The sequence below is a fragment of the Callithrix jacchus genome, chromosome 2, assembly GCF_049354715.1.
Source record: "Callithrix jacchus isolate 240 chromosome 2, calJac240_pri, whole genome shotgun sequence".
NCBI lineage: Eukaryota > Metazoa > Chordata > Mammalia > Primates > Cebidae > Callithrix > Callithrix jacchus.
In genome coordinates, this window is record NC_133503.1 from 178288216 (window position 1) to 178303127 (window position 14912).

Genomic DNA, 14912 nt, shown 5'->3' on the forward strand with positions numbered 1-14912 from the left:
CTGGGATAACAGTTCTGAGCCACAGTACGCTGCCTTGTGTATATTTTTAAATGACATAGATACATATCTTATTTTGTTCCAGCTTTTAATAACTGTTTAATATATTAATGATATTCACTCATTCACCATAAAATCTTGTGTAATCTTAAGGGAAGGCCACTCAGATGGTAGGATCTGGTGAAATTAGATACTTCTTTTGCATCAGCTTAATTTCTCCTTCCTTTGTAAAAATCTGTTATTCTATAAGTTCACAGGCCCCAATATGCTGTGGGTGGAAGCCCTGTTGAAATGTGGTTGTTTTTTATTTCTCTAATGCAAGTGTTAACACATGTACTTAATGCTTCTATGCTGGGTGTGGAATGCCTTTGGCTTTATTATAGTCGAATTTCATGCTCCATATTATATCTTTTGGCATATCAACTTTAAAACCTTTTCTTCAGTTTCTCCTGTTTAAAAACATTACATTAACAATTTGTTTGTGATAATAAAAATACTACTTGTTCCCCAACTAATACCTTGTTAGCTGATATTCTTAAATATGTCAGGACCATAGACAACTTTCTCCTAACTGTTGCTTTCCCATCTCTGACAGTGATTAAAAAGATTTGCTCGAAGGTATATCTCCAAGTTAAAATATACCCAATATTATATCATTCTCCATATTCTGTTTTTCCTTTGTGTTGTTATAGTCTAAGGCTGCATTAATTCAGTTGATGCAGTAGTATCTTGACCATCTCCAAGGCAGACGTCTTTGCAATGAAAGACCTTATACCATTTTTTGATTCCCATTCAAGGGGAATTCCCAGAATTCCCATTCTGACAATCCAGTATTGTCAGAAAAATTGCTTACCTCTGTCCTTTAAATTGAAAATGGACATGATTATATCTCTCTCTCTCTCTCTATATATATATATATATGTATACACACAGGCACATATACATGTTTATACACACACATATAAGTATCCTTGAAAGCAACAGGTCTTTATTTATTAAACGAGCTCCACTATCATTATAAACAATAATTAATATTCTCATATTCTGGCAATGAGTTGTTTTTACATCTTTATATTCTATCATTTCGTATATTCTATACATATCATGTTTTATAATATATAATATTGTTGTTATTTTGATAGACTATTAGCAAAAGCTGATTCAAAAGCTTCTCTTCTGATACTAGAATTTTTGCCTTAGGAAAGGCATGAAGCCGAATTTTTAAAGCTGGACATTTGATGGTGATAGCCATTAGGGATTACTATATGAAGATGGCAGCTCATATTGCTGCTCTCTAATTCTGTTTTTCTCAAACTAATTTTACACCATTAATTTAATTACATGCCAGTGCTTGGGCATAGAGTTCTTAAAAAATTAGTAAGTGGTTTTTAAAAGCATATATATAAATGTGATCTATATCAGTAAATTGTTTTAAACAACAGTATTTAAAAATCAATTTAAAAAATAAGTGCATGGTTTCAAAAAGCATATATGATATATATCATAACAAACTAATGATTAAATATATATGTTTTTATACATGTACACATATATGGTTATATAATAAATGTAACCACCATTAATAAGAAAAAATAAATTTAAGCATATATCCTCAAAAGTTATTTGGTTTTAGAAAATACATCATTTTAATGTCACTAATATTTATAGAATGTGTTCTTTATATATGTGCTATTTGCTTACCTAAGCTGTCAGGCTTGTCTCCCCAACTGATATAAGAGACAAAACAGAATATTGCAAAAATTACAGGAATCTAAGAATCAACCAACATATGTATGACATTTTCCAAAACTACAAAATTATTGGGTGATGAGAAAAAATTTGTTTCATCTCTCCAAACATCAGAAATATCATTTGAAAAAAATATTTAAATTATGTGATTAATTCACACAGTTTTGTTTTGCATTTTGAAGATCAATAGGTTAATTTATGTTGAAGTTCATTATTGATCAAAATAGTCTAATAATATTAAAATTAATTACAGACACATGTTATTTGTACATTTACAAGATTAGAATAATTAAAATACCTTATCTGAGTTAAAACTTCTGCAAGTGTATATGTATAGGCACAGGGAGGAGAAATCACATAATTTAATTTTAGATGCATATTTCATATGCTGAAAATTCCATTTAATTACAGTAATGCACCTTTTTCTTGACATACAAATATTTAATAGCAGACATTAATTGAAATATAATTAAGAGAGCAAAAGAATAATAAGAAAACAATTTTCAGGTTTTAAAGTTAACAAGATTCAGGTGAATTCCCTGATTACAAAATCAAAGTTGAATCAAATTTAAAACATTGTATATTATAATATATTGATAGTATTTATTTATTAACAAAAATGTGATTAAAATGCAATGCACTTAAGGATGATATAATTAGGCATAGAAAAATGTAATAATCAGCTTGTTGCTATTGAATAAATAATATGAAGAATTTTTAATAAATCCCATGGATAAAAGCTTACTGTCTTTAAAATAAAAATGCAACAGAAAATCCTTTTGGATGTGCACTTTTGTCCAAAAGCAGAGGAATGTACAGGTGTTAAATTGGCCCCAAGAGGGTTATAGTGATGTTCCCTAAATGAGAAATAAATTTATAAAGAATCATGAGAAAAATAAAGAAGATATACCATCAAAGGACCATAAAGTTGAAACATTCTGTAATTTATACCAATCATGTTGTGAAGTTTATACAGAATCTCCTGTTATGCAAATTTTATGAGAATTACTCTATATCACTGCAGTTTTTATCCCATTTGTTAGGGGAAAAAAATACCCTGAATGTTTCCAAAAGGTATATTTTTTTCCCAGTTCAACTCTTTCTATTTCTCTATCAGTTACTTTATGCATGGGAATGCTGATCAATGTCATACCTGATCCCAGGCTCAAATTAGTAATTATTTATATTAGGCATTAATGAATTAACCAATTAATTTTACAAATACAGTGTTGACTGCATGTCGGTAACTTTTATGCAGAACACAGTAATTTGCAAAATATTTAACCACTATATGAGTTACATGTAAACTAGTAGAAAACGTCAATAAGCATATAATCCATTAAATGAAAGAGATAATAAAAGTTGTGGTAAATCATGTGAAGGAAATGAATGAATGGTATAACAGAAAGCAATAGAGGCTAAAATGGGGTAAGCTATTTTTAAAAAGGTTGTTCAGAGACTTCCCCCCAAACATAATACAATATAGAAACTGAAAGAAATGAGGAGATGACAACGAATGAGTGAGATAAGATAGATCCAGGTCAGAGCATGAGCAAAGGCAGGAAGTCCCTGAATTGGGCAAGTGCTTAAAGCACATAGGAGGTCTTCAGGTGGGTGCATGTGGACCAGTATCCCTTTGTTTCAGTCAGTTTGTGCTGCTCTCTCAAGATACCATAGATTATGTGGCTTAAACAACAAATTTTTATTTCTGACAGTTCTGGAAACTGGAAAATCCAAGATCAAGACACCAGCAGGTGTACTGTCTGATGAGAGCACTCTTTCTGGTTTACAGACAACCATTTTCTCATTGTATCTTCACATAGTCAAGGGCTAGAAAAACAGAAATAAAAGCTCAGATACCTTCATGCTTTTCTAAGGGCACTAATCTCATCATTATAGGCTCCACTCTCATGACCTAATCTAACCCTAGTATTTTCTAAAGGCCTACATCCTAATAACCATCAGTTTGGGTGTTAAATTTCAGCATATGAGTTTTCGTGGAACATAAATATTTAGGCTAAAATATTCCAACCTAGTTTCTTCAAATTCATGTCCTTTTCACATATAAAACACATCACTTCATCCCAATAGCCCAAAAACCTTTATTTATTCCAGCATCAGCTCTATACTCTAAAAGTCCAAAATCTCTCCTACTATTATGTAAATAAGATATGGAGACACAAAGTATTATTAATCCTAAGCAAAATTTTTCTCGACATTTGAACCAGTGAAATCAAGCCAGTAATGTACTCTCAAAATACAATAATAGGATAAGCAATGATAAGATAAACATTCTTATTCTAAAAGGGAGAAATGGGAAAGGAGGAAAGAATGACAGGACCCAAGCAAGTTTAAAACCCAACAAAGCAAACTCAGTGAGATCCTAAGCCTTGAGAATAATTCTCTTTAGCTTAGTGCTCTGCAGTCCAAGTGCACTGGGGCAGTGGTCTCATTTTCTGAATCTACCGAGGTGGCAGTCCTGGGTGACCACCCCCACCCTGATGCCCTAAGAAAAAACCATCTGGCATGTTGAAAGGGAGGCAGTGGTCCCCTCCTTTGAAACCAACAACACATACCTGAATTATCTTTGGAGTCATTCCTCTCTTGTCTTGAATAATAGTTCATTTCTTTGCAGCTGAATAGCCGTATGAAGCTGGCCTATGAAATCTAAGAAATCTGTCAGCCTTCTGTCATTCCTTCCCATATCCTTCTTCACTTCAAACTGGAAGCCTTCTTCCTGGGGTGTCATATTAAGTCTATGGTTCATACCCATACTAACCCCTTTATCAAAAGACACTTAGCCATACCTTTAGTATTCGCTCCCAAATGCTTTCTTATTTTTGAATATGAATAGCCTGAAAATGTTTCAAATCTTTAAATTTTGCTTCATTCTTGCTAAGCAATTTCATTTTAAATAATTTTTGTGTCTCGCATTTTACTACAAGTATTCAAGAGAAGCCAAGATACACCTGTGAAAATTTTCTGAAAAATCTCTCTAGCTGTGACTCTATTTCATTGCTCCCAAATTTTACATCCTGTAAAACACTAGAACACAAATACAATTTAGCAAAATTATTTTCTACTTTATAACAAGGATACCGTTTTTTCAAGTTTCTAATAACGTGTTCCTCATTTCCATCTGAAAGTTCACTAGAATGGCATTTACTGTCCATATTTCTATCAACATTCTGTTCCATGTTATTTAGATATTCTTCAAGAAGATTAAGCATTTCTCTATTATTCTCTTTTCTTTCTGAGACTTCACCAGAATTATCCTCAATGATCTTTTCACAGCAATGCAGACTTTTTCTAGCATGCACCTAAAACTCCCTCAGCCTTTATTACCCAGTTCCAAAGCCACCTCCACATTTCTACATGTTTGTTATAGTAGCAACCCACTTCTGGCACTAATCTTAGTTTGTGCTGCTATAACCAGTTATGGTTTACTAGGTGGCTTATGAACAGCAGAAATAGATTTCTCAAAGTGCTGAAGCCTGAAAAGTCTAACATCAGGCAGCAAGGCATGGCAATTTTGGTGTCTGCCAAGGGCCAGTTTCCTGGCTTATTGATGGCCATTGTTTTGCGGTGTCATCACATGGTCAGAAGGGAAGAGAATCCTCTCTTGCCTTTCTTATAAGGGTACTATCTCATTCATAAGAGCTCTACGTCCATGACATAATCACATCCCCACAGCCCTGTTCCTAATAATATTACCTTGAGTAGGGCCCCCCTCCAACCCCTGTCTGAACACCAGTACTGGTCCATGGCCTGTGAGGGACCAGGCTGCACAGCAGGAGGTGAGCAGCAGGCAAGAGAGCATGACCACCTGAGCTCTGCCCCTTGTGAGATCAGGAGCAGTATCAGATTCTCATAGGAATGCAAACCCCATTGTAAGCTGTCCATGAGAGGGATCTAGGTTGTGCATGTCTTATAAGAAGATGATATATATATACATTTGTATGTATGGGTTCATATATTCATCTTTATACACGTATCCATATGTATATATCATATATATATGTGTTATAGTATAAAACCATTAGAACCACTTTGCTCCCTATTTTTAATTATGCTCAAATGGTGTCAGCAGTATAAGAATTACCTTTTTATTTTAATTAAGAATAATAAAAGAATAGATTCTTTATTTTTCCAATAGATCTGCTTTTCTCCTGATATAAATGACACTTAAGAAATGCCTCAGTTATCCACCTAGTTCACAAATAACCTATAAGTTATATCTTTTTATTTTTTCTTCACCCTCCATAACCAATATATCAAATGATATTATCTATTATTGTGAATATCTACATATGTGAATTAGATCCACATCTTAGATCTGATTTCCCAGAAACAAACCCTGAGACAAGGATTTGTGTGCAATGGATTGGTTAAAAATTTTGTTCCAGGTAAGGAAATGCAGGATAAAGTGGAGTCATAGGACAGGAATGGAAAAGAAGCCAAACGCAGGTATCAAAGCCCTACTTCAGCATGATGCTGTAGAAAAACTCTGGAATGCAAATAATATGGTGGTTTTCCTATTTCTGCACCTGTTATATACTGGCAATGGGATGTTATAGATGTTTGTAAACTTTCAGGCACATTAGGTGTCCTGTGCATGTGGGCGAAGGGGTTCCAGTAGCCAAGGGAAGTTGTTCAAAGATAGTTGCAGGTGCAGATCATTGGAAGCAAAAGCATACAAAAATTGTCATGTATGTAGTGTGAGTGTGTGGCCGTATTAAAGGATCAAAGGGAATCTGAGTAGCGTGTCACTGTCTACTTCAAACCTCTTTTCTATATGCCTTCGTTACCTCTTACTGGACAAGAGTCATAGAGCCTAACTGATCTCTCTCTTAACCAAATCCATTTCCTGCCCTCTAACCTATTTTCTAGTCTGCACCAGATTGATCTTTTCTGAACATATCACGTTAAAATCTTCCAACTGCTTTCAATGGCACTGAAAATGAATCAGAATTTCTTATTGTAGTTTATAAAAGCCTATGGGATTCTAGCCCCAGCCTAAGTCTGTTTCCCCATCTAATAAAACTAGATTGTTCTGCTCAAAGGCCTACGTTCCACACAAAGTGGGCATCACTGTTAGAACTGACCCCAGGAAATACAGAGTATCCTTTGATTGCTCTGGCAAGGGTTATAAGCAAGGTCAATGATCAAAATAAATTCTACCAGAGGAAAGAAACCAGGGTAACCCATGTGGTCAACTAAGGAATTTGTTGTATTTTATCAAAGTTAAGATAACAGCTACCCTTGAGATTCTCTGGCTGTTCATTTTCTGCTACAGCGTCACTGAGCTACAAAACGTGGGGCATGTTGTGGGCTAGTGGCTACTAGGTGTTACTTTTCCATTACACATTTTTCTAAGCATTATTGGACATTGTAAATTTCCTATTTCTAATTCAGGGTTTTATATTGGCTGTAATTAAGTTTGCCGCTTATTTCAGTTTATATTATTACAAATAGCCACATAAAGTCCTGATGATAATAACCATAACCTGAGATTTTGACACTGAAAAATGATGCAATTTTGGATTCCTGTAATTCTGAAGTTTAACCATATGTATGTATTAAGACCAGCATACATTTGTAACCATGTGATTGTATTAAGAACTAACAGTGACCAGTTTCTTAAATAATAGGTATGGAAATTAAGATACATTGATTTGTTGGACACAACCTGTAGCTCTGGGCCATAGCAAGAATCTGTAATACTACCTTCCAATGACCATTGTTCTTTCTGCTGAGTTGGACCCATATCTCTATGCCTATAGTAGGAGCAACCATGCTTGATGATGACAATGACAATGATGATGCTTGTGATGATCATGATGATAATACTAATATATTGAGTTGTGTGCTAGCACTATGCTAACTCTTCCAGATGTATTGTCTTATATTAAAAACTGTGTTTAAGGTTGTGGGTCTGAAACCTGATTCTAGCACTTATTACCTGTATGACTTTTGTCATGTAACTTAAATTCATCAAACCTCAGATTTTCTATCTTCAAAATAAAATAAATCATTGGAATACACATGACTATTACTTTGTATTGATAAAAGTTTAAAACAATGTGTTTTGGGTCAGGTACTAATTAAGACCAAGTGATATAGGTTGGTGTTCAAAAATATCACAGATAGTAAGGCAGAAAGCCAAGCCTTATATTTGACCTTTATATTTTGTAATTCCCATTACTGAATTCATAGATGCTTCATTGAACATTGGGTTTCTGGCTTAAACCAGGTAAATCAGAGTCCATTTTCAGGATTCTTAAAATTCCAATTAGGAAATTGCTTTCTAAAATTGAATATTTTAAATATGAATTCAGGAGATATTATCACCCACATAATTTCTTCAAATTGAGGAGGCTTAGGTTGAGACAAAATGAGAGAGAGAGAAAGAGAGAGAGAGAGAGAGAGAGAGAGAGAGAGAGAGAGAGAGAGAGAGAGAGAGAGAATAGAATAGAATACTCAAGCCCCTAATTCTAGTTTTCATGATGAGGAAATGCCCAGCTGCTTCTTTGCTCCTTTTGTTGTTTTCCTTTCCACACTTAATTTGATTTTATAACTCAATGACTTTTTGCCTACTAGTTTGAGATTGGTTTCCATTGCTTAACAGATCATAGCCATGATCATCTCACATCTTCTACATTAAATGTCATATAAATCAAACCTAATTTGATAACAAATAAAACTAATTATAAAATACCAAATGAACTACAAGAATAATCAACTTATTATATTAACAGGGAGACATTGTTTCCAATTTCTGGATCAGAATATCCTATAGGTAACATGCCTTATCTAATTTTGCAATATCAACTTTGTATGCTCTTTTTTCTTATTATTTTAGAAATAAATTTATTCTTAGTTACCATGTAAAATTTTCATTTAGAGCATGTACTCTTCAGTCTCAAATAAACTTGACTGTCCTACTCAATAAATTGCTGAAAAACATAGTTATTGATTGGAAAAGATCGACATGGTAATGAGTATTGCAAGACACGATCCTGAGTATATTTGGTACCATTTAATTTGCCTTGAGGGAACATTTCAACGTGATAGAAGAAGGAAGAGTAAGGACAAAGAGGAAGATAGGAGGCAAAGGAGAGAAACGGTTTATTAAAAATGATGGAATATGAGAAGTGCTCTTTAAAATATATAATTTCATATGCATATGTATATGTCAATAAATATTCTACTTTTGTTAGTCCTAAGGACTATGGAATATTCACTGTGATAATTTGTATACTGTAGAACTTTTCAAAATATTTAGTGTTTTAAATTACAAATATATTAATATGCATCTGATTATTTTATAGTTATCTTCAATTCGCTGCTAAATTTGTTTAGTTTATTTGAGCTATATATGCCTTTCTACTTATCTATGTGATAAATGAGTTTTTCATGATTGTTCACTGATGTAATATAGAAATGTAATGTATATACAGCACATAATAAAATTTAAATAACGTTTGGAATAAGTTTTTCAGTTTACATGTTATGGGAAAGGGAAACGCAAGCTGATACAGCCATTTTTTCTCCTTACTTTTAGGAAAAACAAACAATACATTGAACTTGACAACCCACCGAAGTCGAAGATAATGAGGACTTACCATTGTATACCATTATTCATCTGGACCTATATATACCATACAGTTGACACCATCCTATTACAAGAAAAAGCTAATGGTTATTTATCAAGCAAAAAGATAGTGGGTCTGACAAAAGATGATGGTAAAATGCTACGTCGCACCAAGCGTGGCTGGATGTGGAATCAGTTCTTCTTATTGGAAGAGTACACAGGTACTGACACACAATATGTAGGCAAGGTAAGAATTTTTGAATGAGAAATCTAAAAGCTGAAAGTGACAGTGATTTATTTTTTATAGCAAATTTCCACATCACTAGTGATCATTCAAAAATGAGAAAATGAGTAACTAATTACTATGTTCAGAAGGTGTGGTATTGCAAATTATTTTAGTGAGGAAGGGCAAGAAAACGTATTTGGGCTGTAAATGTAAATCAGTATCAATAATGAGCATAAACTAATAAGTCATATAGATGGATGTGATTCATTATTAAACAACTAGTTATTATTTAATCATATGTGTTACTGGAATAAAACTCTCCTTGAAATCTATCGATCGCTTATCATAATTAAGAATAGTATACTCTGTGTGAGAAATAAAGTACTTCTAGATGTTTCTATTTCTTAATATCAGCCAGGTTGAGTTTCCTGCTTGTAATCCATACAAAAGTGTTCAAGGCAGTTGGATAAAGACAAGATTAAAAAAATAGGAGAAAGAAGGCACTATCTTTAAGTAGATATACTTCTGTGTTAGTAGGAGCAAAGTCACTCATGAGCAATCAGCAGCAGACAATAATAGAGAATACATAACTCCATTCTTGTGTTCAATTTTGAAGAAGCATGTTCATTGCCTCTCCTTCATCTCTGTTTAGAGACTTCTTTTTTCTTAACTTATTATCACTTTCTTTTTCTTTCTTTAGCGGCATAACCTTTCTGACATCCATAATTTTCTTTTTATCTATCATCCGTTTCCTTACCAATCACTTTCACACTATTCTAAACTCAGAACAATTTATTTGTTAACTGTGATTATTCTTAATATATACCCAATGCTGAGATATGTTAAAATTTTTACAACAAAACAAACATTTTAAGTACTACCAGTCTACAGACCATATATATATATATATTGAGTAATGGCATATATGTACTTGAAGGGACTGTAATGTTCTGAGTATTGTTTGACTCACTGACAGCACCAGGCAAATAAATTAGAACAGGCCAAAAATGAAAAAAAAAAAATACAAGTACCTAATATCACAAACGTCATGCTTGTAGCTTTCAAACCAGAAATACATTTGATCATGAAATTGCCAAAATTTTGATCTAATTCTTCCTTCTGTGTGTGGGCCAATCAAATGTGGCCTCCTTTATCAGAAACCTATTATTTTATCTTCTTTTGAAATTTCTCTTTTCTGGTTCCATAGGTCATGCTTATTCTGCCCCATTCAGTTCCCTTGCTGGTTCTTTTGTGCCTGTTATTTCTTCTAAGGTTAGTCATATGGCATCCTCAGCCATCTCTCATTTAACATCACTTTTCACACTACACTTAATAACTAACATCGGGAAATTCAAGTTCAGCTAGCAAACATTTTTTTTGTCTAAGGATGTGAAATTGCCTTATGATTCTCCAAGGAAGTGTATAAAGGACACATTGAGGTCACAGGGCCTTACAGAAATGGTTTTATCCTTGGAGATTCACAGACACAGAAGAATAGCCACAGATAAAAAGAGATGCTCATAATCTTAAGGCAGTAAAAGGTCTAGAGCAAGCACTTATCTTTAGTCAAAAACAAAAATGCTTCCTTCTAAACACTGAGTGTACACTGATTAATTTCTAAATTGACCACCATTCCTGCTCTCACATTTTTAAATATACATTATAGTTTAAAATTTTCTATGTAACCATGCTTACTTTTTAATTAATTCCATAATCTGGCATAAACAACTACTAAATATATATACATGGTTTTGTTTAATTATTTTTCATAAATTTTTTTTATTTGTGTTGGAAAAATGGCATTTTGGATTTATGCATGAACAAGTTAAAGTGTGTGATGTTTGCCCCTATTTATTCTTGACAACAGGGTTAAGAACCTCATATAGAGCACTCATTATATCCGATGTTGGGGGGAAATAAATACAATGAAACAAAAACTACCTATCAACTATTTTATGTTTCCAATGGAAAATAATATGTGTATGAAAGAGACTCCTTAACAAAATAAAACACTTATACTACTTTTTGAAGAAAAAATAAAAACCTTTCCATTTTTTAAATAGGGACTTATCTAAGAAATGCCATTACCATATATCTAGTTCATTATAAAAGTGGGCTGGCTTTCAACCACATCTTAGCTTTTAGTAAGTTATTAAGAACATTTACACTCTTTTTATCCTCCTTTTCTGGCTTTCGACGTTGCTATTTATTTGCATTTACAATGGCTGACCAGACCCTTAACTCTAAACTTAGTCAGACATATGAGTTCTAATAAGGATTTAACTTCTTGAGCACCACATAGATTATCTTTTTGACTACAGTGTTTCTGGTTTCCCTGGGTAAACCTGTATCTAGTCTTCCAGATCCACTGTATTGGTGATATCTCCTGTAAAGAAAAGACCTATCATATTCACTATGCACCATGATTGGAAAGGCTAAGTAGCTTCTAACGGGAAGAAATTTCCATGGTTTCTTTATAGTTTTATGGATGCTAGGTATCACAGAAAAGGTTAGGCACCATATTAATTTACAGGTGCTATAAAATTGTATAAAATTGGAAAGACATATATTTAAAAGTTAAAAACTAGGGTTTCATCCTGAATTTGAGGAAGCAGTTTTAGAAAAATAAAATAGTGCATCAAAATGTAATAAATCATACACACACACACACACACACACACACACACATACCCCAACATGCAACCTACAAGATTTTGTCTTGATTGTGACATTTATTATTAGAATTCAGAAGTTGTTTAAACTTTACAAACCTCAGATTCTTGTTGGGTGAATTTACATGACATTAAAATTTCTTCCATTCTAAACTTCTGGTCTTTTCTAAGATTTTGGAAAGGTCTGATATTAAGTACAAAAACATCCAGAAACATTTTTGTAAATATGTGCATGTGCACAAATCTCAGAAGGTGAAATTGCATGCATATAGCAATAAAAGAGGCGAGTCTAAAAGGATAAAGCTAGGCCTTCACTATGAAAGGTCTGGAATTCTAGGCTTAGTTGTTTTTACATACAGCATGAAATGTGAATAAATCTGTTACTTGATACAAATCAGTTATGGGTGGAGCACAGAACTAAAATAATCGGTTTTCTTTCAGTGTCAGAATGGAAGATCTTAAGCAATCCGTTTTCTTTTATTGTCAGGATGGATTAGAAGTATAAGGAAATAAATTAAGATAATTTTAACAAGGCAATACTGCATAATTTTTTATGGCATTTCAGACATGTGCAATATAGACAAGTCAGAAATGTTGGAATTAATAGCAAGTTTCTGTTTTTCACAATAATGCAATTTCAAATTTGGTTGGTCATTCTTGACTAAAACCATCAGAGATTTATTAATATTGTTTTATGTCATAAGGGAAATGTATTGTTACTCAAGAGAAAAACAAAGTCGTAATAATTTCCATCTAGCTTCTCTATAATTTGAATAGACACATGTGACTAAATTATTTAGGCAGAATAGTAATAATGCTCAAGAGAGAAATTAAAGTAATTTTAACAAGAAACATGCAAATGCCCCTACTATTCTGTTAGTCTTTATATCACTTTTTTTTTTGTACATAAGGACAAAAGTCTAGAATAATCTCTGCTTATCATGGATCGATAATCCATTACCATTCAGAATGGAATAGAATTTACCTATTTGATATTAATATCTGGCTGTTAAAGCACATTTATTTTATGAAGAGAAACTCAATATCCAGACACAGCAGACATAGTGTTTATTCTTCACAAGGAAATTGTGAAGATTCATTTAATAATTTGGAATATCAACTTAACTAAACATTACATTTTATTTTAAAAATATGTATTTAGCACTTGCTTTGTGCAGAGCAAGGAACATGGAGCTAATGAGCTGCCTGAAGGTAGCCACCATTAGAATACAATAAGGTATCTTTGTTGCAGAGTTATCTCTTACGTTTTATAATTTTAATTTACAAACTTTTGATATTCCATTCTGAAATCATGAGTGTAATCAGAGAATCTAGAGTGGAAGAGGATTTTAACATTTATTGAGTTCTGCTTTCTTGATCACAATTGGTTTTTATGTTACCTAAAACAATGGGAAACACAGGTAACAAAAGAAAGTTTGGTAGGAATCTGTTTTATATTTGATTGTGTATCGAAAGGTGGAGTGACACTCTTTAACACTTACATTTGCTTATTTGAAGGATATATAAAATAATGGACTTGAATAGGTAATTTTTTCTTAAACTTTTCAGATATGACAGTTTGATATGTACTAGTAACTGATGGAGGATAAAGTAGAAACAGAAATCGTAAATTTATTTAAAGAGTGTTGATGAGTTGTTATAGTATATCAGTGTTTTTCAGAATCTAAATTAAATAAGTGTATGATGGTTTTTAAGTGTGATTACTTATGGTGCAGTACATGGAGCGGCTGCTTTTGATTTATAAATACATTGTATTCCAAAATTCTCTCTATGCATTGGTTGTTTGTAAATCACAACACAAGAAAAACATTAAACGTTCTGACAAGACTTTAAGGACAGAATACTGAGGTGTGTTTAGCACTGATTTCTATAAAAACTCACTTTTAAGATATAGCTCTATCTTTTATTTTTACTGCCAGTACTGTATAATCATTGTGCTTGACAACTCCTTTAGCACACTAAACTTATCTTTTTCTAACTTTATTTATACTTGTTTTTTTTTAATGATCAGAAGCAGTTTACCAATATCTCTTCACTAATAACATTCTCTAGCACAAAAATACCTGTAGAAAACTAACCGAAATTTACTTAAGTAGAATTCAAAGTGTTCGTTAGTATTCTTGCATATTCCCACCTATGTTCTACATCCCTATAAATTTGTACTTGAGTTCTCGTCAACAGGATATTTCTTCTTCCATATAGCTCAGCATTTTTTTTTCATCATGTCTACAGCCCCCTTCCCATGGAGTATCTTACTCAGTTTTCCATAATTTCATATCTGATTTTTCTTTTCATTCTATATCCTATCAAAGCTCTGTGCCCAATCTTACATAAAACCCATTTCATTTTCCCTGGCTGGAATTACCTTTAGAAACTATGAGATCATCTTTTAAAATCCTATTCATAGCGCAATTTCAGTTATTTAGATATATTCTCTATTTTGTCTCCTAGAATCTATGACCTTTGGGTTTTGAGTCTGTATTGGATTTATTTTCTTACCCCAAATTTTTGGCATAATAGGTTTACTCAAAATTAATATTCAGCCACTATTTTAAAAAATCTTTATTCTTTGTTAATCTGAATCCTGAGAAATTTACATTTTGAAAAATAGAAAAAGCAGAATATATACATAAATAAACATATATTTTATAAA

At 32.7% G+C, this 14912-nt stretch overlaps 1 protein-coding gene across 1 annotated transcript in view; it reads left to right on the forward strand.

Moving 5' to 3' along the window:
* CDH9 (cadherin 9) overlaps positions 1–14912 on the forward strand; it is a 158162-nt gene that overhangs the window by 38877 nt on the left and 104373 nt on the right. The window contains exon 2 of the mRNA XM_002745093.6: positions 9311–9587. Coding sequence (XP_002745139.3) covers positions 9360–9587 — 228 coding nt within the window. The 5' untranslated portion in view covers positions 9311–9359. The remainder of the gene's footprint in view (positions 1–9310; positions 9588–14912) is intronic.